This window comes from Manis javanica, chromosome 2 (genome assembly GCF_040802235.1).
Source record: "Manis javanica isolate MJ-LG chromosome 2, MJ_LKY, whole genome shotgun sequence".
Taxonomy (NCBI): Eukaryota; Metazoa; Chordata; class Mammalia; order Pholidota; family Manidae; genus Manis; species Manis javanica.
In genome coordinates, this window is record NC_133157.1 from 42533921 (window position 1) to 42559307 (window position 25387).

Consider the following 25387-nt stretch of genomic DNA (forward strand, 5'->3'; position numbering starts at 1 on the left):
TTCCCCTTTCTCCACAGCCTCACCAACATTTGCTGTTGTTTTTCTTTTGGATGCCAGCCATCCTTACTGGTGTGAGGTGATACCTCATTGTAGTTTTAATTTGGATTTCTCTGATAATTAGCGATGTGGAGCATCTTTTCATGTGTCTGTTGGCCATCTGTATTTCTTTTTGGAGAACCGTCTGTTCAGTTCCTCTGCCCATTTTTTAATTGGGTTATTTGTTTTTTGTTTGTTGAGGCATGTGAGCTCTTTATATATTCTGGACGTCAAGCCTTTTTCAGATGTGTCATTTTCAAATATATTCTCCCATACTGTAGAGTTCCTTTTTGTTCTATTGATGGTGTCTTTTGCTGTACAGAAGCTTTTCAGCTTAATATAGTCCCACTTGTTCATTTTTGCTATTGTTTTCCTTGCCCGGGGAGATATGTTCAAGAAGAGGTCACTCATGTTTATGTCTAAGAGGTTTTTGCCTATGTTTTTTTCCAAGAGTTTAATGGTTTCATGACTTACATTCAGGTCTTTGATCCATTTTGAGTTTACTTTTGTATATGGGGTTAGACAATGGTCCAGTTTCATTCTCCTAAATGTAGCTGTCCAGTTTTGCCAGCACCATCTGTTGAAGAGACTGTCATTTCGCCATTGTATGTCCATGGCTCCTTTATCAAATATTAATTGACCATATATGTCTGGGTTAATGTCTGGATTCTCTAGTCTTTTCCATTGGTCTGTGGCTCTGTTCTTGTGCCAGTACCCAATTGTCTTGATTACTATGGCTTTATAATAGAGCTTGAAGTTGGGGAGTGAGATCCCCCCTACTTTATTCTTCTTTCCCAGGATTGCTTTGGCTATTTGGGGTCTTTGGTGGTTCCATATGAATTTTTGAATTATTTGTTCCAGTTCATTGAAGAATGTTGCTGGTAGTTTCATAGGGATTGCATCAAATCTGTATATTGCTTTGGGCAGGATGGCCATTTTGACGATATTAATTCTTCCTAGCCACGAGCATGGGATGAGTTTCCATCTGTTAGTGTCCCCTTTAATTTCTCTTAAGAGTGACTTGTAGTTTTCAGAGTATAAGTCTTTCACTTCTTTGGTTAGGTTTAGTCCTAGGTATTTTATTTTTCTTGATGCAATTGTGAATGGAGTTGTTTTCCTGATTTCTCTTTCTGTTGGTTCATTGTTAGTGTATAGGAAAGCCACATATTTCTGTGTGTTGATTTTGTATCCTGCAACTTTGCTGTATTCCGATATCAGTTCTAGTAGTTTTGGGGTGGAGTCTTTAGGGTTTTTTTATGTACAGTATCATGTCATCTGCAAATAGTGACAGTTTAACTTCTTCTTTACCAATCTGGATTCCTTGTATTTTTTTGTTTTGTCTGATTGCTGTGGCTAGGATCTCCAGTACTATGTTAAATAACAGTGGGGAGAGTGGGCATCCCTGTCTAGTTCCCGATCTCAGAGGAAAAGCTTTCAGCTTCTCGCTGTTCAGTATAATGTTGGCTGTGGGTTTTTCATAGATGGCCTTTATTATGTTGAGGTACTTGCCCTCTATTCCCATTTTGCTGAGAGTTTTTATCATGAATGGATGTTGAACTTTGTCAAATGCTTTTTCAGCATCTATGGAGATGATCATGTGGTTTTTGTCTTTCTTTTTGTTGATGTGGTGGATGATGTTGATGGACTTTTGAATGTTGTGCCATTCTTGCATCCCTGGGATGAATCCCACTTGGTCATGGTGCACGATCCTTTTGATGTATTTTTGAATTCGGTTTCCTAGTATTTTGTTGAGTATTTTTGCATCTATGTTCATCAGGGATATTGGTCTGTAATTTTCTTTTTTGGTGGGGTCTTTGCCTGGTTTTGGTATTAGGGTGATGTTAGCTTCATAGAATAAGTTTGGGAGTATCCCCTCCTCTTCTATTTTTTGGAAAACTTTAAGGAGAATGGGTATTATGTCTTCCCTGTATGTCTGATAAAATTCTGAGGTAAATCCATCTGGCCCGGGGGTTTGTTCTTTGGTAGTTTTTTGATTACCGCTTCAATTTTGTTGCTGGTAATTGGTCTGTTTAGATTTTCTGTTTCTTTCTGGGTCAGTCTTAGAAGGTTGTATTTTTCTAGGAAGTTGTCCATTTCTCCTAGGTTTCCCAGCTTGTTAGCATATAGGTTTTCATAGTATTCTCTAATAATTCTTTGTATTTCTGTGGGGTCCGTTGTGATTTTTCCTTTCTCATTTCTGATACTGTTGATTTGTGTTGACTCTCTTTTCCTCTTAATAAGTCTGGCTAGAGGCTTGTCTATTTTGTTTATTTTCTCTAAGAACCAGCTCTTGGTTTCATTGATTTTTTTCTATTGTTGTATTCTTCTCAATTTTATTTATTTATTCTCTGATCTTTGTTATGTCCCTCCTTCTGCTGACCTTAGGCCTCATTTGTTCTTCTTTTTCCAATTTCGATAATTGTGACATTAGACCTTTCATTTGGGATTGTTCTTCCTTTTTTAAATATGCTTGGATTGCTATATACTTTCCTCTTAAGACTGCTTTTGCTGTGTCCCACCGAAGTTGGGGCTTAGTATTGTTGTTGTCATTTGTTTCCATATATTGCTGGATCTCCATTTTGATTTGGTCATTGATCCATTGATTATTTAAGAGCGTGTTGTTAAGCCTCCATGTGTTTGTGAGTCTTTTTGCTTTCTTTGTACAGTTTATTTCTAGTTTTATGCCTTTGTGGTCTGAAAAGTTGGTTGGTAGGATTTCAATCTTTTGGAATTTACTGAGGCTCTTTTTGTGGCCTAGTATGTGGTCTATTCTGGAGAATGTTCCATGTGCACTTGAGAAGAATGTGTATCCTGTTGCTTTTGGATGTAGAGTTCTGTAGATGTCTATTAGGTCCATCTGTTCTAGTGTGTTGTTCAGTGCCTCTGTGTCCTTACTTATTTTCTGTCTGGTGGATCTGTCCTTTGGAGTGAGTGGTGTGTTGAAGTCTCCTAGAATGAATGCATTGCATTCTATTTCCTCCTTTAGTTCTGTTAATATTTGTTTCAGGTATATTGGTGCTCCTGTATTGGGTGCATATATATTTATAATGGTTATATCCTCTTGTTGGACTGAGCCCTTTGTCATTATGTAATGTCCTTCTTTGTCTTTTGTTATTTTCTTTATTTTGAAGTCTGTTTTGTCTGATACCAGAATTGGAACACCTGCTTTCTTCTCTTTGTTGTTTGCCTGAAATATGTTTTTCCATCCCTTGACTTTAAGTCTGTGCATGTTTTTGCGTTTGAGGTGAGTCTCTTGTAAGCAGCATATGGATGGATCGTGCTTTTTTATCCATTCTATTACTCTGTGTCTTTTGATTGGTGCATTCAGTCCATTTATATTTAGGGTGATTATTGAAAGGTATGAACTTATTGCCATTGCAGGCTTTAAGTCTGTGGTTACCAAAGGTTCAGGGTTATTTTCTTTACTATCTTACTGTCTAACTTAACTCGCTTGTTGAGCTATTCTAAACGCGGTCTGATGATTCTTTATTTCTCTCCCTTCTTATTCCTCCTCCTTCCTTCTTCATATGTTACATGTTTTGTTCTGTGCTCTTTTTAGGTGTGCTCCCATCTAGAGCAGTCCCTTTAAGATGCCCTGAAGAGGTGGTTTGTGGGAGGCAAATTCCCTCAACTTTTGCTTGTCTGGGAATTTTTTAATCCCTCCTTCATATTTAAATGATATTCGTGCTGGATACAGTAGTCTTGGTTCGACGCTCTTCTGTTTCATTACATTAAGTATATCATGCCATTCTCTTCTGGCCTGTAGGGTTTCTGATGAGAAGTCTGATGATAGCCTGATGGGTTTTCCTTTGTAGGTATCCTTTCTTTTCTCTCTGGCTGCCTTTAATACTTTGTCCTTTTCTTTGATCTTTGCCATTTTAATTATTATGTGTCTTGGTGTTGCCTTCCTTGGCTCCCTTGTCATGGGAGTTCTGTGTACCTCTGTGGTCTGAGAGGCCATTTCTTCCCCTAGTTTGGAGAAGTTTTCGGTAATTATTTCTTCAAAGACACTTTCTATCCCTTTTTCTCTCTGTTCTTCTTCTGGTATTCCTATAATGCGTATATTGTTCCTTTTTGATTGGTCACTCAGCTCTCTTAGAATTCTTTCATTCCTGGAGATCCTTTTATCTCTCTCTGCATCAGCTTCTCTGCGTTCCTGTTCTCTGTTTTCTAGACCATTAATGGTCTCTTGCATTTCGTCCATTCTGTTTTGAAGTCCTTCCAGAGCTTGTTTTATTTCTGTATTCTCCTTCCTTAGTTCTTGCATATTTCTCTGCAAGTCCATCAGCATGGTTATGACTTTTGTTTTGGATTCTTTTTCAGGAAGACTGGCTAAATCTATCTCTCCAGGTTCCTTCTCAGGGGAAGATGTAGCAGATGCCGAAGCTGTCTGGGTTAGTCTTGTCTGGATCATATTTTTTTGCCTTCTCATGTTGACAGGTGCTATTGACTGTCAGCTGGAAGGGCCAAGCTTTTCACTTGCTACTGGCCTTTCTTTACTGGGACAACTGTGACCCCTAGTGGCTTGTGTTGGGTAATTGTGTGTAGGCTGGGTCTTTGTGTCTTGCCTGGCCGAAGTGTAGGAATTTTCCTTTCTGCCGTTCTGTGGGCGTGTTTTGCCTTAGGCTGTTTCTCTGCTTTCGCAGTGCCGGGAGGGGTAATGGACTGGGGGGGGCGCTGTTTGGCTGTTTACCTCCATGAGGGGTCTCAGAGCTGTTGCTCAGGGGGTTAGTGCGCCCAGTTTTCCCTGTAATTTCCAGCCACTGGGCTGTGACCTGTGTTGTTTCCGTCTAGCTGTTAAATCCCTGTCCCTTTAAGACTTTCAAAGAGCACTGGCTTTTCTTTGTCACAGGGGCATCAGCTTCGGCACCCGCTCAGAGGTCTTGCTGCCCTATTTCCCTCGTTTCCAGCCCTCCATACATGCACTGTGTCTGCGCTCTGGTGCGGGTGGCTGGGGCTGGGTGTTTAGCAGTCCTGGGCTCCCTCTCCCTCCGTCCGGGATCTGGGGGGGGGGGGTGCTGGGGTCCCGCTGGCCGGGGCTTTTATCTTACCCCTTTCACCAGGCGCTGGGCTCTCACATGTGTCTATGTAGTCAGGTTGTTGTCCTGTGTCTTCTGGTCTCTCTTTTAGGATTAGTTGTATTTGTTGTATTTTCAAAAATATATATGTTTTTGGGAGGAGATTCCCACTGTCCTACTCACGCCGCCATGTTGGCTCCGCCCCCACTCTGTCATTTTTAACTTTTTTATTGTTTTCAATTTTTGTATTCAAATATATAAAAATAAAAATACCTTCCTTTTCAGTATAGTCAGTATTTCTGTCATTTTAACAAGGGCCTTAGCCTACAATGAGTTTTAATGAAATACTTGCTATATTTTCTTCTAGTACATTTAGTTTCACTTTTTAAATATAAAGTTTTCTAAAACATCTAGAATTCTGTGTGAAGGTTGCCAGTTATTTGAATGCAATACTGAATACTCCATGCTTTTTCAACTAATTTGAAATGCCACCATAATCATTAATTAAATTTTTACATGTGTCTGATTCTGTTTCTGGTCTATTCCATTTTATTTGATTCTGGCACCAATACACTATACTACCTGAATCACTGTAGCTTTAAAATAAATGTGATTATCAGCAAAAGTAGGCATCTTCTCTCAGTAGTATCTTTTAGACATTTCTCACATTTTACTTATAGATGATTTTCAAAAAGCAAGCATATATAATACTATGCTTAAAGAATAAATAAAGAACAAAGAAGAAGCTCTTATTATAGACAGGCCTTCAAACTTCTACCAGGATATATGCACAAGAATTCAGTAGATATGTTTTAAACTTACTCCAGTTGCCACTCGAGTATTTCCTGATAGGGGTCGTATTCCAGAAGGAGGCCTTCCCATCAACCCAATTCCACCTCGTGAAACAGGGCGAGCTGCTGAAGGTTTGTGATTACTTGCCATTGTTTGATCACTTTAACCACTGTTTGGAAACAAGGAATAGTTCAGTTATCCTTTGGTACTTTCTATAGCAAGACAGCAGTGATCCAGGCATCCTATCTTCAAACATCCAATCCATGGTGACTTTTCTTGGGAACTGCCATTCCAGGTACTACTACAAGAGTAAGTTTGCTTTAATTTTATTCAAATTTGATGCTACAGTTCCATTTAAAACCATGGAATTATTTCTAAAACATGTCTTCTTCATTTCCCTATTATCTTATCAAAATGCAAACCCCTCTGAGTTATCTCTCCTGTGGTCTCACTCCACACACTATAGTTCAAAGTTTTTTCTTTGCAGGCCTATCCAGCATCTTTCTTCTTACCCAATCTTTCCTCTGTGCTTTTTGGCCTATGATTAACTCTCTTATAATTCCAGTCCTGTTATCAAATACTTCCTTTTACACTTCAACAGAATCCTGGCTTCCCCTGAAACACTTTCAATAGTGAAGGCTGTTTTAGCTTCCTGTTCCACAGTTCCAAAGCAAAGAAGGAGCGTTCAGCACTCTCCTTGCTCTCCAATGCCAACACTTAAAGCATTACTCTCCCAAGTTTTTTGTTTTTAAAAAAAAGGATTCTCTTCCTTATAACCTTGGATCTTTTCTGGCTGCCATTATTTATGGACCTCCGGATCTCTCCTAATTCACTTCCTCGAGCAAGGGAAACAAAAGCAAAAATGAAGTCTTTTGTACCTTGTTCACAGTCTCTCTACTCCAGTCCCAACAACATCCTGCATGACTTCCATGTGGATAATGGATTCAATACCTACCATTCTAGCTTCACAGTTGCCTAACCTAAATTTCAGTAACCATCAACTCCATTTCAGTCATTCAGATCTGTGGCCAGACCTGGAGCTTGTCATCATTTGCAATTACTTCATCTCAAATATCTTAATTGAAATACTTTACCCTCAATACCTTAATTGAAATACCTTAATTGAAATACTTTAATCTCCTTTCCTTCTATCCCTGTCTCTTCTTCAGCCTCACCACACCTCCCTTTATACCACTTCCTTAATTAACTCACTCTCTCCCAGTTTATCAGCCTCCACCTTTACTCATCAGAATATAATATTTAACTCTCAACAAAGTCAGTATAGAGGGTAAGTACCTCAACATAATAAAGGCCATATACATGACAAACCCACGGCCAACATCATACTTAACAGCGAGAAGCTGAAAGCCTTTCCTTTAAGATCAGGAATAAGACAAGGATGCCCACTCTCCCCACTTTTATTGAACATAGTTCTGGAGGTCCTCGCCATGGCAATTGGACAACACAAAGAAAAAAAAGGCATCAAGATTGGTAAGGAAGAAGTTAAACTGTCACTGTTTGCAGATGAGATGACATTGTACATGAAAAAACCTAAAGAATTCACCCAAAAACCACTAGATCTAATATCTGAATTCAGCAAATTAATACACAGAAATCTGTTGCATTCCTACACACTAGGAATGAACAGGCAGAAAGAGAAATCAGGAAAACAATTCCATTCACAATTGCATCAAAGAGAATAAAATACCTAGGAATAAACCTAACCAAGGAAGTGAAAGACCTATACCCTGAAAACTACAAGACACTTATGAGAGAAATTAAAGAAGATACCAATAAATGGAAACACACACCAAGCTTATGAATAGGAAGATTTAGCATTGTTAAAATCAACATTCTGCCTAAAGCAATCTACAAATTCAATGCTATTCCTATCAAAATACTGACAACATTCTTCAATGAACTGGAGCAAATCATTCTAAAATTCATATGGAACCACAAAAGGCCCTGAATAGCCAAAGCAATCCTGAGAAGGAAGAATAAAGCTGGGGGTAATACACACCATAATGTTTGGTACTGGGACAAGAAAAGAACAATAGACCAATGGAACAGACTAGAGAGCCCAAATACAAACCCAACCATATATGGTCAATGAATATATGATAAAGGAGCTGTGGACACACAATGGGGAAATGACAGCCTCTTCAACAACAGGTGTTGGCAAAACTGGACAGTTACATGTAAGAGAATGAAACTGGATTATTGTTTAACCCCATACACAAAAGTAAACTAAAACTGGATCAAAGACCTAAATGTAAGTCATGAAACTATAAAACTCTTAGAAGACGACATCAGCAAAAACCTCCTGAATATATACATTAGCAACTTCTTCCTGAATGCATCTCTTGTGCAAATGAAAAAAAAGCAAAAATGAGCACATGGAACTACATCAAACTAAAAAGCTTTTGTACAGCAAAGGACACCAACAACAGAACAAAAGGGCATCATACAGTATAGGAGAATATATTTGTAAATGACATATCCGACAAGGGGTTAACATCCAAAATATATAAAGAACTCATACGCCTCAATACCCAAAAAGCAAATAATCCTAATAAAAAATGGGTGGAGGATATGAAGAGATAATTCTCCAAAGAAGAAATTCAGATGGCCAACAGACACATGAAAAGATGCTCCACAACACTAATCATCAGGTAAATGCAAATTAAAACCACAATGAGATATCATCTCACACCAGTTAGGATGGCCAGCATTGAAAAGACTAAGAAAATGCTGGTGAGGATGCGGAGAAAGGGGGACGCTCCTACACTGCTGGCGGGAATGTAAGCTAGTTCAACCATTGTGGAAAGCAATATGGAGGTTCCTCAAAAAACTAAAAATAGAAATACCATTTGATTAGGGAATCCCACTCCTAGGAATTTACCCAAAGAATACAAGTTCTCAGATTCAAAAAAACATATGCACCCCTATGTTTATCGCAGCACTATTTACAGTAGCCAAGATATGGAAGCAACCTAAGTGTCCATCATAGATGAATGGATAAAGAAGTGGTACATATATATACACAATGGAATACTATTCAGCCATAAGAAACAAATCCTACCATTTGCAACAACATGGATGGAGCTGGAGGATATTATGCTCAGTGAAATAAGCCATGAGGAGAAAGACAAGTGCCAAATGATTTCCCTCATTTTTGGAGTATAACAGTGAAGCAAACCTGAAGGAACAAAACAGTAGTGGACTCACAGACTCCAAGAAGGGACTAGTGGTTACCAAAGGGGAGGAGTGTGGGAGGGCAGGTGGGGAGGGTGGGAGAAGGGGATGGAAGGATATTATGTTTAGTACACATGGTGTGGGGGGTGTCACGGGGAAGATAGTATAGCACAGAGAAGGCAAATAGTTAATCTGTGGCATCTTACTACTGATGGACAGTGACTGCAATGGGGTATGGGTGGAGACTTGACAATATGGGTGAATGTAGTAACCACATTGTTTTTCATGTGAAATATTCATAATAGTGTATGTCAATAATACCTTAATAAAAATATTTAAAAAATAATAATAATAAATAAATAAATAAATAGACTTAATATTTGAAGTTTTGGTAATTTAGAATAGCATTTTTCAAATTGTAGGTCATGACCTCTTAGAGGGTTGTGAAAAGAATTTGGCAGGTTCTGAACCAATATGCTTTGAGGATGACATAACGGAAAATGAGAGTTCACTGCACATAGCAAAGTATCGTTTCATTAAATTTATGCTTCAGTTATCTTCATATAAATTTACAGATATGTGTGTATTGGCCTGTAATGCAAAATGTATGTCCTATTTAGGTCATGTTCAGAAGAGTTCTAAAAATACTGAACTAGAGACAGTTGGTGAAAAGTGCTCAAGACTGACTTCACTGATGTCAATACATGCACACACAGAAGAGGAGAAACTAGTAGACTGAAGATGAAGACCCAAAGGACACAGCAAAACCAGAGATGTCAGAGATGCCAAGAGAAGTCATTTACTGATGGGAATTCAAGTAAGATGAACACTGAAATGTCCAACGGAATTCCCATTGAAGAAGCCATTAATGACTTTGGTAAGGGCAGTTTCAAGGACACCTTTCTTCCCTTTTCTACATTGAACTACTGCCTCATGAGCATCATCAACAAATTAGTACCCTTAAATTCATCTGGAAACATCAGAAACCCTTTATACTCAACCTGGACTGCTGAACATTGCTGGCGGAAATTCCAATTCTTAACTACTTTTCTACCTAGCCTCTGTTCCTCCCCCTCTCAGCAGATGACTTAATTTCCCACTAATCCAAGAAAATCACAACTAGAATCCATCACATTTGGAGCATACAAACTTACCCATATTCACCATGCCATGCATTCTCAATTGCCATCTCTTCTTTTATTCAGTATCAGTCTCTATTTTGATTTATCTTCTTGATTTCATCTTGTCTGGAACATTAGCCTCCCTCTCCTTGCCCCCACTCTCCATCTCCTTTGGGGCATTATCTTATTCTTGCCTGTATCTTTCAACTTCCTTCTTTTTTTGAGTCTGTTAATATGGTCAGTTCTTTCCTAACCATAAAAACTAATTTCTTGATCCTGAAACCACCTTTAACTTTGTCTCATATATCCTTTTCCTATACAGCCAAACTCTGAATAGCTTATATCCACAATTCTCTACTTTTTCAATTTCTACCACCTCCTGGACTCCTACACTGAAATGTCCCCTGCCAATACAGCTGGGAATTTAAATGTCATCTCTCCATTACTGGTATCTACTCCTACATGAAACTGTCTCCATGACACTCCCCTCTTCTGGTTCTCCTTTTTTAGTTTCCTTCATTTATTCTACTTGCCCTTACTAGCAGCACTCCTCAAGATACCATCCACAGTCTATTTTTGTTTTTTCTCTTTAAGCTTTTTTGGGCCACCTCATCTACACTCCAGGTTTTAACAATAAACTGATGATTCACAAATTTGTATCCCCAGCCCTGACCTCTCACAGTCTGAGGTGGTTATACCCAAATAATTACTTGATATTTCCACTCAGATGTCCCATGGATATTTCAAATTAAATATACATAAATGTAAGCTCACTGCCATCTCCCCAAAATTTGCTTTTCCTCTGGGTACCACCTCCTAGTCACATAAATCAAAAGCCTAGTCTTTGATTTCTCCCTCACCCTCATTTCCCATAACTAATCACATAGCCCTACTGATTTTATTCCTAAATGTTTAATGTGTACCTTCCTCTCTATTTCCATAGCACTGTTCACAGCCTCACGGACTCATTGGATTATACTGGCCTCCTAACTAGTCCTCTTGCCTAACACACATCTTGCCTGTTATATTCCCTATGAACCTTCCACAACCAGTTCATAACCACCCCCACTTTCTCCAATTTCAGTTTACAGGCCTGTCCTATATGCTACCATGCATCTGTGCATACCTCTATCCGAGTACCTATTACAACAACTGAAATGATCTGCTTGAGTATTTCTGTCCCTTGAGGGCAAGAGCTGGATCTTATTCTGTATATCCCCAGCATCTATTTCAGTGCCAGACAAAAACTGTCTGTTCTCTTTCGAGTCTTCTAAATTTCCTCCCACATGAAGGCATTTCCGATTATAAAAATTCATGAAATTATTAAAAACCAAACAAATCATTCCTTGAACTAAAATGGTTTTTCACTTTTTATAGCCCATACCCAGAGTTTCTCTGCCTTTCCTTAGCATCACTCATGATCAGCATCTCTTGGATTGCTTTTCTTCTATCTTTCATTCTTTTCTTTAACTCCAACTATGCTAAAGATTCATGGATCAGTGTCTCCAGTTCTGTCCTTTAAACTGGGCACCAGTTCTCCATTTTCAACTGTTTACCGGAAATTCCTACTTAGATATCCCATTATCACTTCCTATTAAATATGTTCACACCAAATTTACAATCTTCCCATTTCAAATAGCTCTGTGATTCTATTTTCCTGTTTCTAACTGTGCAAACTAACATAATTATTACTATTGATTATTATTATTTGAAATGGAAAAAGGAGTTTCATGAAATGACTGTTGAAAGGCACACAAGATCTATGATGAAAATGGGTCCCTCCTAAAGAAAGTTCATACAATAAACCTTTGTTTCCAGCATGATTAGTCAATGTTAATCTAACTTTCCCGATAATTTTAAGAAAATATACAATATATATAATTTCCACTTAAACTGTCTTTGCCTGCTTTACTACCTGAGGGGGGGAAGTTTAGCATTAGATCAGTCTCGGGATGAAATAAATGTGAGTGGCACTTGTAACAAATATGCGACTAACTCCAGAGTTATTGACACAATCTCCTGGGTTAGTCATACAATCATAGAGGCAGCATGGCCTCTGGTTCCACAAAGATTAGGGATACAGCCTTTAGCTCTGACAATTACCAGCCATATAATCCCCTCTGGATGTGTTTCATCAATGAAACGCAAGTGCAGCAATGAACTGTATCTTGCAGAACTGTTAGGAAGATCACAGATAATTTCTATAAAATACCTGGCTTCTAATTATTACCTTTATTATCCTCCCTCAACAAACCATTTTTACACATATGAAGTGGAAAAGTTGATAAATCCCTTCCGCTACCACAAGACAGAAATCTATTTTTCCTTTGAGTAAAATCCCGCAGCCCGGACTGAATTTTCTTTGGGGCTCTTGGATTCCTCCCTCTGTTTATCGCCTTGGCAAGTCTCCTCAGGGACCGAGGAGGTTTCTCCTCACGGTTCGCCAGACTAGAGTTGGAACTTTCCTGGTCTAGCGACAGGCCTGAGAACAGCTAAGAGGTGGAGAGTTTGCATTTGTTTTTTCAGAGCGGATTAGCATCTCCAAGGATAGAAAACCGACCGACTCGGGAGGGACGAGGGATGGACAGATGGGACCTGGGATTTCTCACCTCCGCCGCCGCGCGGAAGGAGGTTAAGTGGCACCGCACAGGGGTACTCGAATTTCTTTCCGAAGCCGTCACCACCCTGGAGCTCACGAGGCGACCCCGCGTAGCCTCTAGTTTTCTCCTTCAATACTCCCTGCTATCCCCCACGGAGTTTTCCCTCAGTCCTAACCACTAGCGGCAGCGCGCCGCCTCGTATCCCGGCAACAGGGGCGGGACAGGGAGAAGTCCTTCCTCCTAATTGGCCAATCCTAGGCCTCAGTTCCTGTAGGCTTCGTACCTACAAACGGAGCAAGAATGAAGTGTTCTCGCGATATTTGATAGCTAACTTTGGTTTTTCCCTTGCAGGAGTGTTTTTGTGGAAGGAATGGAAAATAGTGAGTTGGCTAGAAAGGAATAATTGGAAAACTTCTGTTTTATTTATGATCAGTGTAGCCTTTCTGATTGTTTGCCTCACCCGAACTCACTCCTAGCGAGTTTTTTTATATTGCTGTGTAACTTCACATCTGCTAGAGTGTGACTTTTTAATAAAAATTTTTTTTTATTATGTTAGTCAGCATTGTACATTCTTCACATCTAATCAGTGGTAGTTTCACTTCCAGTTAAGAATGGGCAACGTACGTAAAACAACGGAAGTATGATGTGATTCTGAAAACCATCTTTCTCCTTTCATAGGAAGCTTCATATCTTTAAGCTTCCTTTCAGAGTTCTTTTGACTTTGTGAGGACGGCTGAATTAAATGGAAAGTGGTCTTAACAACTATTTTAAAATAAGTGTTTAAAAATAAAGAACTACTTCATTTCAAATCCTACCTCTAATAAAAGTGCAGTTTGTTTTCTTCAGTCTTCCTGTAGACAGAGCTTACATGTGATTGCAGCTATAATCCTAACATACATACATAATGGATTTATAACATTTTCACATTATTTCCAACTTGCATACATTATTTATATACAGTTTATTCCCTTATATTCGTGCCTTAAAGTAGTTCAAATTCTAGGCAATAAAAAAATGAAATACTATCTATCATGTGTCTTGAGTTTCCACTTAGAATCTGTAAAGGTTCGATTTTCAGGTAATAATCCCAATTGAGACCAACATATCTGTAGTGGCCACTTGTTATCCTTTTGGTCACTGTAGTGAAGGGTGATAAAATTTGCAAAGCCAAAATACGCCACTTTGGTATAAGAATTATTTTGAGCTAAAGGCTTTCTCTATCATTTCACTGTTTGCCTAAAAGCAGGACAGAAATTTTCAAAGGTGTGCCTCCTCGACTCTCTTGTCAGAAAGAACAACTTAATTATCAGAGAACTTTAGAGCCTTTACCAGCCTGCAGAGGACACCGGAAAAATGTACACAACTTCACTAACCAGTCTGTATCTACTGCGTTTCCCATGTATTTACCTTCACATAATTTGCTGCCTCTAAAGACTTAAGCTGTTTTTGTTTTGTTTCTTCCATAATAATTTGTTTATATACTGTACAAACCCAAGCTCGTCACCTCTTTTGAGTACTCATCACTGAGTTTTTCTCTTGTATACACGAGATCTGCGTGTATATAAAATTTTCTATTATTAATCTTTTGTTACAAAGCCCCAGCAGAAAACCTGTAAGGGTATGAAGAAATTTCCTTCCCTACAACCTTTAAACGCTCAACCAGCCCTTTCGTTGTCTCAGAAGCTACTGACGTTATCAAGATTTCTCCCTTAGTTCCTTTATATGAGAGGGGGACCCAACATTTGTCACGTGTATACACAGAGTTACGAGAAACTTTTTGCTTTAAATGATTCCTCAACAAAATATTACAATATTTTTAAAGTACCAGGAACTCAGTTTAGTCTTCACAGGATTTAAGGCGACTGTTTACAATCTGACCCCAGGAGCTCTCGTTTTCAATAAAAAAAAACTTTAGTTTGTCAAAAATCTCAGGAGACTACGCAGAGATTTGAAGAAATCGGGGTAAAGCAGCCCAATCAGGACAGTCTGCACAATATCTCTCAACCACAAGACAGCGAGCAGCCCTACGTCCCAAGATTTAAAATATCCGGATTCAGCGTGACTGTGGCTCACGCCTCACTGGCGTGCGGGATTCTGGGATTTGTAGTCCTGGACCCAATCGCTTATGAAACAGTTCGGCCAGGGCTGGGAAAGGACCGCGGCTTGGAAGGGACTCGAACCGGGGTTCCCGAGCAGAAGGACCCGGCGCGGTATCTCCTTCTCCGCCGCCTGTCCAGAGAGCAGGAGAGAAGCGAGTCTGAGATTCGCGTCGCCCTCAGCCGTCGGGACGCACACACTCTACGTCATGGCGGGCTGAGGCCGACGATGACTTCCGGTGTGTATGTCAGGGTTGCTGTGTCACTCGGCCCGCTCGGCGCTCCTCTTCTCCGTCACCCTTCCGCACCGGCTCTCAGGCTCTTCCGGTCTTCAGCTGCCCCTTACTTGCAGCCCCCTCTCACTGCGCGCCGGCGCACGCCCGGCCTTCCCCGCGAGCCGATCTCGCGCGGTGCCCGGATTCCGGGCGCCGTACAGACTAGGGCCATGGCGAGTGGTGTCGCCAGGTACCGGCTGAGCTGCTCGCTCCCGGGCCACGAATTGGACGTGCGGGGCCTGGTGTGCAGCCTCTATCCTGCGGGAGCCTTTGTGTCGGTGTCCCGAGACCGCACTACTCGCCTCTGGGTCCCAGACAGGTGAGCTGCGAGTCCGACTAGACCCCGCCCAGGCTGTGTTGCAAGCTTTCTAACTCTGTGAGAAGAATGACCCTTTCCTGCTCTGTCCTGCCTCCTCTCTTTTTTTCCGGCCTGACCTCGGGTCAGAGCGTTCCTCCAATTCTAAGAACACTGGCAGTCTGGTCGCACAGTGTAAGAAACCGGTGAGATTTAAGTAGACAGAGCATCGATTGGGAAACAGAGACCTACTTTCTTGCCCTAACTGACCACTAACGAGTGGGTGACCTTGGACGAACCTCCTACCTTTTGGGACTTACGTTTTTGGACGATTATTTCCCATATTTCTCTAAGATTTGAAAATTTATTGACGCCAGGTGCACCCTCCTCCTAAATGAGGCAGTGTGAAAGCATGTAATTAAAGTAAGTCCTTTTTTTCATAGAATTTGCTCAGTTTAAGTCTTCCCTTAAATTTCCTTTTTCATACATTGCTGGAAGTTGCATTGGCTCCTCTCCTCGTTGTGTAAATCAGAGGTTCTTAATCTGGGATCTGACAAGCTTGAGTGGAGGGGATGAAACCCCTCAAATGTATGGATATGTGGGGATGTGCCGTTTTCTTGAGAGAAAGTTCATTGCCTTAAAAAAGATTGCCTGAGAGAATAACCAGAAAAGAATACAGAACAAACTGTTAAGTTTCAAGTTAAAAGGTTCAGCCCTAATTTGGCCTGTTGTAACAAGAAATGTACAGTCTGGAATACAGATTTCAGTTCAGAAAGAAAAATTGAAGTGAGTTGCTTTATGTATTAAGTCTCCCATTAGTAGAGGTTTGTTTCACCCAGAGTGTGGTTAACCAACCATAAATTAAGATGTTAAGTATTTATTGAGTGTCTCCTATTTGATTGTGATCCTGAAGAAGAATAAGAGGACAGACAAGTTTTCTGTGTTTATAGAGCGTTCTTACAGTCTGGGAGTGAAGTTGGATCAGAAAACAAGCATATATATAATTACACATTGGCATGTGTACTATGATAAAAACAAATACAGAACTGAGTGGAGAGAGAAGTTAAAGGAAGCCTCCCTTTTTTTGAGAAAGGTCTTTTGTTTGTTTTAAAGTTGGCATCAGGAGGGAGCTGTTCTTGGGAGCAAGGTATGAGGAGAGTTGACCTGGAAGAGCACTGTAGGCCATAGTAGCAGGAGCAAAGACAGAGGTCCAGGATTGAGGGGGAAATTTCCCGTGTGCAGGAGGGAATGAGCTGTGAGGTGAGGGCCGGTCTTAAAGTCTGGCAGGAGCCAGGTCATGCCCAGGTAGAAGGTCTGAAGAAAGGAGATGGTAGGTAGAAGCCTTCAAGGAGTTTCAAGCAGGGAGCAGTGTAATTTGCTTTACCTGTTGAGAAGTTTCTACTAGCCACTGGTGAAGAATGGATTAGAAAGGGATAAATGTCGAAGTAGATCTATTTGGAGGCTTTTGCATCCTTATTGAATTGTATGAGATGTCTTCTAAAGGTCTATTTTAATTATAAGAGTCTGCAATATTCCAAACTGTTTAGGGTAACACTAAAGCATAACTTTTTGTGTGTTTGGGTACAATTCCTAATTAAGCATGTACCTTTAAAAATGAGTTCAGTGAAAACATATGCCTGGTAGGATATAAATATTGAAGTAAGGAGTGTCTATAGGATACCTGTTGTAATAGTTGAATCCTGTCATTACATGTAGACATGTTTTGTAGGCCTGTGCTTAATTGACAAGGGCATCTGTCACTGGAGTAGCTGTATTACCAGGAGCTTGGGGAACTTTCTCAAGCTGAAATCATTCTCCATTTGAAAATGGGTTCTTGTCATGTAACTTGGTTTTTGGTTTTGTTTCTCGAAATTCATTCATGTAGTTACTCGGCTAACACTGATGGAGAGCCTGCATTGTGCTGGCCCAGGGCTAGATAATGGGTGATAAGTGATAAGAGTTTTACTTCTCATTTCCTGCTGTCCGGGGAAGAGCATCTTAGTCACTGGGTGATGAACCTCTTATGCACACCAATTGGACTGTCTCAGCCATACCTTTATAGTTATAAAAGTGTCCTTAAGATTGATATCCTGACCATTTCTATTTCATAGTGTGTGTGTGCGTGTGTGTGTGTATATATATATAAAGGTACTGGAGTGCTATAAAATGTTTGTGGCCAAGAATGAAAATTGTGTTCCCATGTGCATTGTTGATAGGGGTCTGGATCAGAGTAGTTGATGTAGGGATAGATTTGGAATGATGGGGGGATTTAGTTTCAGGGAGACAGAATTGTTCTAGGGTGGACTAAACTCTAGAAATGATTACTTAGAAAGAGATACCTCATCTTTCACAAAGGCCATTGGAAACCAAGAAATTCTCTGGACCTTCTGAAGGCTGCTAAAATAGAGACATTATTGTTTGGCTGTACATTTAACTGAACCGGTCAACATGCTGTTGTTTTCAGACTGCCACAGGCCTCTATAAACCCACTTCACATTAAATAGAATTTCCCAAATCTATCACCAATGATTGCTTTGCCTTTTGAAAACTACCCATATTTGAAAGACAAAACTTCAGATTTAACATAATGCCTTAAATCTTCCCTGACCATGCCAAGGCTGAAGTGACTCCTCCTTCATGTTAGCACTTAGCACTTTGGGTCCTTGGTCAACTAGTGGTATAGGGTTTGTTAAGAAAATAGAGCCATTCCCCTCCCACACCCCCATTTCCCTTTTTTGGAGAAAAAATTTTCATCTCTTGACTGCTTGCTTTTGTATTTTACTTCAATCTATATATAAAGTGCTTTGTTGCTATTTCTTTTTACTTTTAAAATATTTTATTTTAGGCATTGTCTATTCTTATTACGGAATATGAGCATTAGCTCTTTTTCCATACTCTACCAACCCCATCACATATATACCCTTTCTTTGCCCTAACACTTACAATTTATTTTGGACTAACTCAGTATTTTGCCACAGTACACAGTCCATCTACACCTGAGCCATGAAGTAAATTATAACTTTTCTTTAATCTTATCTCCCTATAGCTAATAACTGCCTTGTTTCTAAGTTTTTCATTTCTCTAATTTTCAGTGTATTTATCACTAATTCAAGTCATTTGCTAATTGTCTGAATCTCCTCTTAAGACCTTTAGACACACTGAATATTTCAGTTTCATCTTCTTGACAGTGAACATTTTCTGACCTGGTCTATATATTGCTCATGGTACACATTAATGCTGGGATCTTCCTTCACTGTCATTTCCACAATTCCCTTGTAGACCTCTATTGTTGGATTTCTGTTCTCAGTATCTTTTACTTTCTCTTTCTTGGTTTTCTTCCTTGATACTTTATTGGAGCACATCCTCCAGGAGCTATCTGAAATACAGTGCATTGATAAGAAATGTATTAAGACTTTGAAAGTTTGAAAACTCATGATTTTATTTTACCTTGCTACTTGAATAATAATTAAAATGTTTGTAGCATTCTAGTTTTCCTTCAGAATTTTGAAGCCATTGCTCCATTGTATTCCATCCTCTAGTGCAATATTGAGAAGTCCAAAGCCATTCTGACTCTTGATCTGTTATATTTTTTTCCTTTCTGGAAGGCAGTTTATATTCATCCATTGTTCGAGGTCATTAGTGGGACCTTTAAATACTAAAACTCATGTCCATAATTCTGGGAGATTTTTCCTAAATTTATTATTTGGTTTCTTCCTCTCCATTTTTTCTGTCCTCTTTTCTGGAACTTTTTATTCAGATATTGAACTTTTTCTAAAAATTTCTTTTTTATTTCTCTTTCAGTCACTCTCTCTTCCATTCTTTCTTAGAAATTGCCTTTTTGTGAAGTTACATTTTTCATGGTTGCAGCATCTTCCCTTATATCTCTAAGCATGGTAATGATTTTTTATTTTTAAGTTATTTTCTCTTTAGTGGTCTTTTGCCTCCAAATTGCCTTTTTAAATCTTCTCCCTGTGTTTGGTGCTAGAGAAGGCTTCCCCTAGATGTCTGGTATCCTTTTCTGGGCTCAGTGTTGAGGGTGGAGAACTAAAAAGCTCTGAAACTGTGCTTATGGGTGGAGTTTGTTGTCTGTGAGCTTCACTGTGGGCTTTTGTGGCTGGACCATTTTACTGGGCTGGTTTCCTGCCCAGAGAATGACTGCCTGGCTTCCTCAGTTTTGTCTTTGGTGGCCTTGGACTCCATTATGAACACACATAATTCCTAATACCCCAAGGCTCAACTATAACTTGTTGTCCCTCCCTGACATCCCCCCACGCCCCCACCACACACACTCCCAGTCAAAGACTTTAAGCTTTTCTAAAGAAAAAAACTTCAGACTTGATGGGTACAAGAGTGGTAGTTGTCTGGCTGGGGTGCCTAGTGCCTTTTTGTCCCTCTTAATAGTTAAAGTATTTTTTGATCAATTCAGGAACTATTTAATGCTTACCATGTAGAATATTGTGCTAGGAACTTGGGAAGATAAAACACTTCCCAGACTGCTATGGATGATACACACTAACATGTCTACAGGGAAGTGCTAAGGGAAACAGCACACATAGGTAGATTTAGTGGTTTATAAAATGTAGATTTTTAAAGATGTTCTATCTTTTAAGTTTCTTTGGGCTTATTGATAAAGTGGTTTCTAAACCACATTAAAAACCACGAAAATAAAGAGAGCAAATTACAGATAGCTGTTACCAAATGCCTTCTTTTGAAGGGTTGTTTTCTCATAATTCAGCTTCTGACTAATTCTGAAGACTTTCAAGTAGTCTTCTTATCCTTGTTCCTAACTTCTTTTGTTTCCATTTCTAGAGGTAATTATGCTGCTAATTCTTGAGATTTGGGGGGAGATTCGTTGATGAATTGGTCCTCTGCTTCCCCTGATGCCTGCTTCAAATTCATTTTTTTCAGGTTTCCTACCTTTACTACTTTACTGTTAGCTTTTGCAGTATTCAGAATTATATTCTTGTTCCTTTTTTTCTCATTCTCCCTGGCCGTGTGGGTTTATGCCTTTCTTAGATGTGTGTACACACACACAAATATACTTTCATGTATATTGTTTTATTGGTGTGTTTGGGAAGGGAGCAAAAAGAGAAGAGTGTGTTTGATGTCTATCTGGAAGTTTCATCTCTTTATGTGCTCTTGTCTTACCTGCTTCAGCTGGACTGCAAACTCATTGATTTAGCTTGAGTAAGGGATTTTAATTCTTGATCTCCCTCTCACAGCTGACTTACTACCTTCCACATAATATATCGTAATTTATTGTTTGACTTGTTCTGTAAGACAGTGATGCTTGCTGAGTGACTGATGTATGTAACAAATTGGTAATCATTCTAATCCCAAGGCAAATATTAATATTCTGTGTCCCTAGAGCAGTCATTTATGTATCTCTGTATTCCTTCCTTTAGTCTGCATGTTGAAAATGATTGATAGTTGAGCTATTTAGGTACAGATACTATGCTAATGGGTATTAAGTCAATGTTTCATAGTGACAAAATGTCCTCACTATATTTAAGGCTGTGGTAGTGGATTCTATTATCCTAATTCCATGAATGTTCACCAGGGATGAGAATCACTGATGAGCAGAAATTAAGATGAAAGATGAGAAAAAGCCACTTACTGATACTTGTTTCCTTCCCTTTCGTTTCTTGTTCTTTCTGTTAATGTACTCTTAAAAATGAAAAGCTATTAAACTTCTCCTAATCTGATGTAAATTAGCTATTTAACATTTCATTTAAAACAATAGATTTCTTAAAATAGTATATACTCCTACATTCAACCTAGACACTAAAAGAAAATGAGTCCTTTGAAAACTTAGGGTACTATGCTAAGTCAGGGACAAATGTATATCTTATCCTTATATCTTTCCAGTCCTAACAGGGGCTTTACAGAAATGCACTGTATGAGTGGCCACTCCAATTTTGTATCTTGTGTATGCATCATACCTTCAAATGACATGTACCCTCATGGACTAATTGCCACGGGAGGAAATGACCATAATATTTGCATTTTCTCACTGGAGAGTCCAGCGCCACTTTATATACTAAAAGGTCACAAAAATACTGGTGAGTATAATATTTTTTTTTTTAATTTTTCGATTTGAAAAAGTTTTATCCTTTTGAAAGTAAAATTCACATATCCATTTTCCCTAGTTTTTGTTATGTTTTTTTTCCCCCATTGCTATGGCTTGATAGTGGAAACATTTTTGGGTCATCATTGTTTTGTAAATTCTCTATCACAGATTTATTGTCATCAGTAAAGGTTGACATGCTTATTATGTAGAAAGTAAAGCATTCCATTATAAAGGAAACACTGTATAGTTTTAATATACTTTGTGATTTTAGTTTTTTAACTGTTTTCTTCTGCTGTTTATGTCTGTATTTATGCAGCATATTAAAGACCCAGAGGGAAAATGTTTTTAGAGCTCTGGCATCTTTATTGAAGAGTAATACTTTTGAATATAATTTTCCTTGATTTGTATGTATTTCTGATTATCTGATATTCCTGGATTTGTGTATGGCTTAACAGTTATTTGTTATTAAATGATATGCTCAATCAATGCAAAGATTTTTGTTGTTAAATGGTATGCTTAATCAGTGCAGTATGTGTGCTTTTTATTTTTGTGTATCTGGAATAGTTTGGCATATGTGTAAACAAATAGTATGGCCTATAAATACTTAAAACTTCATTTAAAGAGTTTGTAAATGTTTTCTGTGTATTTTTGTGAAATCAATAAAGAGCAATAGTTTTTTTATTAAAGAAATTGTTCAAATGTATACAAAATAGAGACAGTGTTTTTAAATGAATTATATATAAATATATATAAAAGACAATAATGATCTCTTCTACCCAAGGATTTAGTAGCTTCAGGGATTTTCAACACATGGTCTATCTTGTTTGACTTTCTTCCTCTTCTACAACTTTATTTTAAAGGAAATTTCCAGTATGATTTTAATTTGTAAGTACTTCAATATGTAGCTCTAAGATAGAGTTTGGCAAACTTTGTGTATAGGGCCAGATAGTAAATGTTTTAGGCTTTGCTGGCCATGTGGTTGCTCTCATAACTACTCAAGTCTACCATTGTGTGCAAAAGCAGCCGCTGATAATACATAAAGGAATGAGTATATTTGAGTTGCAATAAACCTCTATTTATGGGCACTGAAATTTGAATATCATATAATTTTCACATAGATGGAGGTATCTTTAGGGTTTTATTTTCCTCATCCTCTTAAAAACATAAAAATCATTCTTAGTTTGTATACTGTACAAAAACAGGCCTTTGTTTGCTGACCCTCTAAAAGACAAGGATTCTCTTAAAAAAAAGAAAAGTCATTGCATCTAAAACAAAAACTCTACTGTCTTATTATCAAATATCCAATGAATGTTGAAATTTACTCATTTGTCTCATAAATGATTTTTTTTTTTAGTTTATTTGAATTGTGACCCAAACAAGGTTCACATCTTTTAATCTGTTGGTTTCTTTCCTGTCTTTCCCTTCTGTATTTGAAACCAGCTTATTTTATCTATAGAATTTCCTACAATCTAAACTTTGTTGAATAAAACTTCATTATTTCCTGTAACATGTTCCTCAGTCCCCTGTATGTCTTGTAAACTATTAGATCTAAAAGTTTGATCAGATTCAGATTCAAGTTTTTGGCCAGAACACTTTATAGATAGTATTGTGTACTTTCTGCTGTAGCATATCAGGAGACACATAAAATGTCTTTTTGTGATGTTAAGATTGATCAGTGGATTCAGTGTGAGTATTTCATTCATTATAAAATCCCATCAGCCTTTTATATAATGATTTCTAACCCCTGCTAATGATCATTAAGTGATCTAAATATTTCATTAAGATCTGCAAAATGATTGCATTCTAATTCTGCCATTATTTCTTAATTTAATAGCTAGTATTTTTCTATATGGATTTTTCCAACATCATCTCTTTGGTTATCATGTGACACTATACCTAGAAGACAGGATAAGTGTTTGTCTTGCCCACTCTCCCACCTCTTTTGCTGCATTTCAGAATGAGTTGGTTTCCTAACATCTTTTTTCTTCTTGATTCTCAAACTATCACATATTTGGCCATTGGACACTAAACTGGCTTCAGTGGCCTTTTTAAGAACTTCAGTATATACGGTTGGATTAAAGATGGTGGCATGAGAGGTGAGACAGAGACCACCTCCTAAAACCACATATAATACAAAAATATAATTAATACAACTAATCCTGAAAGAGCAACAGGAAAGAAGGCTGCACCAGACTGCACACACCCGGAGAAAAGAGCAGACCTCACAGAACAGGATAACGTAATAAAGCTGTGACCTGGCAGGGCCCAAACCCTTCCCCCACCTCAGCTCACCTGCGGGAGGAAAAGAAACAGAGCAGGGAGGGAGTGGAGGCCTGGGATTGCTGAACACCTAGCCCTGGATATCTGCTCTGGGAGCACAAAACTACATTGCATGGTGCTCTGATGATTTAGTGGGGTTGGAAAGCTAAGACAGGAGGAATATCTGGAGAGACGGAGATTCCAGCTGCTTGTGGAAAACAGGGATTCATATCCTGCTGATCTGGGTGGGCAGTCAGAAACTTCCTAAAAGCGAGAGGGCTGCTAAAGGGGCAAGGATTGCACAGAGCTTACTGCTCAGGAGAAAGGACAGGGAGACAAAATTGTCCGGGTGCACTCTGCCCAGCAGGTTATGAGCTTAAACGACCTTCAGGGGCTTCATCCCCTTGACTGGCTACACACCTCCAAGGCCCCCCACTGTGATATGCAGCCTGCTGTATCTTCTTCCCAGCTAGCATGCACCTGGCTCAGGCTTGGAAACCAGCACCCCCTGCCCTGGCATCAGGCCAGCCAGAGGGAAGACTTGTCTATGCCTATGGCAGCTACACACACAAAGCATAGAGGCTTACATCTGTGTGTTCGACCCACTGGTTCTGGCAGTGGAGAAAGGCGTAGCAGCCAGGAGACAGAAAACAGCTCTTTCCTCACCCCAGGCACCAACACTGCTCCCTTATGTGCCCCAACGTTGCTCCAGGGGCTGAGCAGCAGCAGAGAGTAGAGCTTCTAGGAAATAGAGGGTACCACAGACAAATTACGAAACAACAAAGGAAACTGGTTCAAGGCAAAATTATGAATATACCTAAGAAAGATGCAAATGAAATTGACCTCATGAATCTGCCTGAAAGAGATTTCAAAATAAAAATCATTAACATGCTCATGGAAGTAGAGAAAAATATTCAAGAACTCATGAACGAATTTAGGATGGAGATCCAATCATTGAATAACACAATGGAGGGTAATAAAGGCAGATTAGATACAGTGGAGGAGACGATAAATGAAATAGAAATTAGGGAAGAGGAAGGAATTCAAAAAAGTTGAGGCACAGAAAGAAAAAAGGACCTCTAGGAATGAAAGAATACTGAGAGAACTGTGTTGCCAATCTGAACGGAGCAATATTCTTATTACAGGGGTAGCAGAAGAAGAAGAGAGAGAAAAAGAGAGAGAAAGTGTCTTTGAGGGATTAATTGCTGAAAACTGCCCCAATCTGGGGAAGGAGTTAGTCTCTCAGGCCATGCAGGTTCACAGATCTCCCAAAACAAGGGACCCAAGGAGGACAACACCGAGACACATAATTAAAATGGTAAAGATCAAGGATAAGGACAGACTATTAAAAGCAACCAGAGAGAGAAATAAGATCACATATAAAGGAAAACCCATCAGGCTATCATCAGACTTTTCAGCAGAAACCTTACAGGCCAGAAGGGAGTGGCATGATATATATAATGCAATGAAGCAGAAGGGCCTCAAACCAAGAATACTCTATCTGGCAAGATTATTATTTAAATTTGAAGGGGGGAATTAAAAATTTCCTTATAAGCAAAGGCTGAGAGAACTTAGCTCCCACAAACCATCTCTACAGTCTATTTTGGAGGGACTGCTATAGATGGAAGTG

The 25387-nt window shown here is 39.1% G+C and overlaps 2 protein-coding genes across 3 annotated transcripts in view; one reads left to right on the forward strand and one right to left on the reverse strand.

The window, feature by feature from the left end:
• The window catches only part of IFT74 (intraflagellar transport 74), a 105375-nt gene extending 92412 nt beyond the window's left edge, over positions 1 to 12963 (reverse strand). Inside the window, exons 1-2 of the mRNA XM_073228414.1 lie at positions 12772 to 12963; positions 5877 to 6015 (exon numbers count right to left, since the gene is read on the reverse strand). Of these exons, the coding sequence (XP_073084515.1) occupies positions 5877 to 5996 (120 nt within the window). The 5' untranslated portion in view covers positions 5997 to 6015; positions 12772 to 12963. The remainder of the gene's footprint in view (positions 1 to 5876; positions 6016 to 12771) is intronic.
• Positions 12964 to 14366: 1403 nt separating this feature from the next.
• PLAA (phospholipase A2 activating protein) overlaps positions 14367 to 25387 on the forward strand; it is a 41418-nt gene continuing 30397 nt past the window's right edge. Inside the window, exons 1-2 of one of the 2 annotated variants that reach the window (XM_073228415.1) lie at positions 14367 to 15452; positions 21297 to 21490. In XM_073228415.1, the coding sequence (XP_073084516.1) occupies positions 15088 to 15452; positions 21297 to 21490 (559 nt within the window). In that variant the 5' untranslated portion in view covers positions 14367 to 15087. The remainder of the gene's footprint in view (positions 15453 to 21296; positions 21491 to 25387) is intronic. The other variant, XM_037020541.2, reaches the window with a different exon arrangement.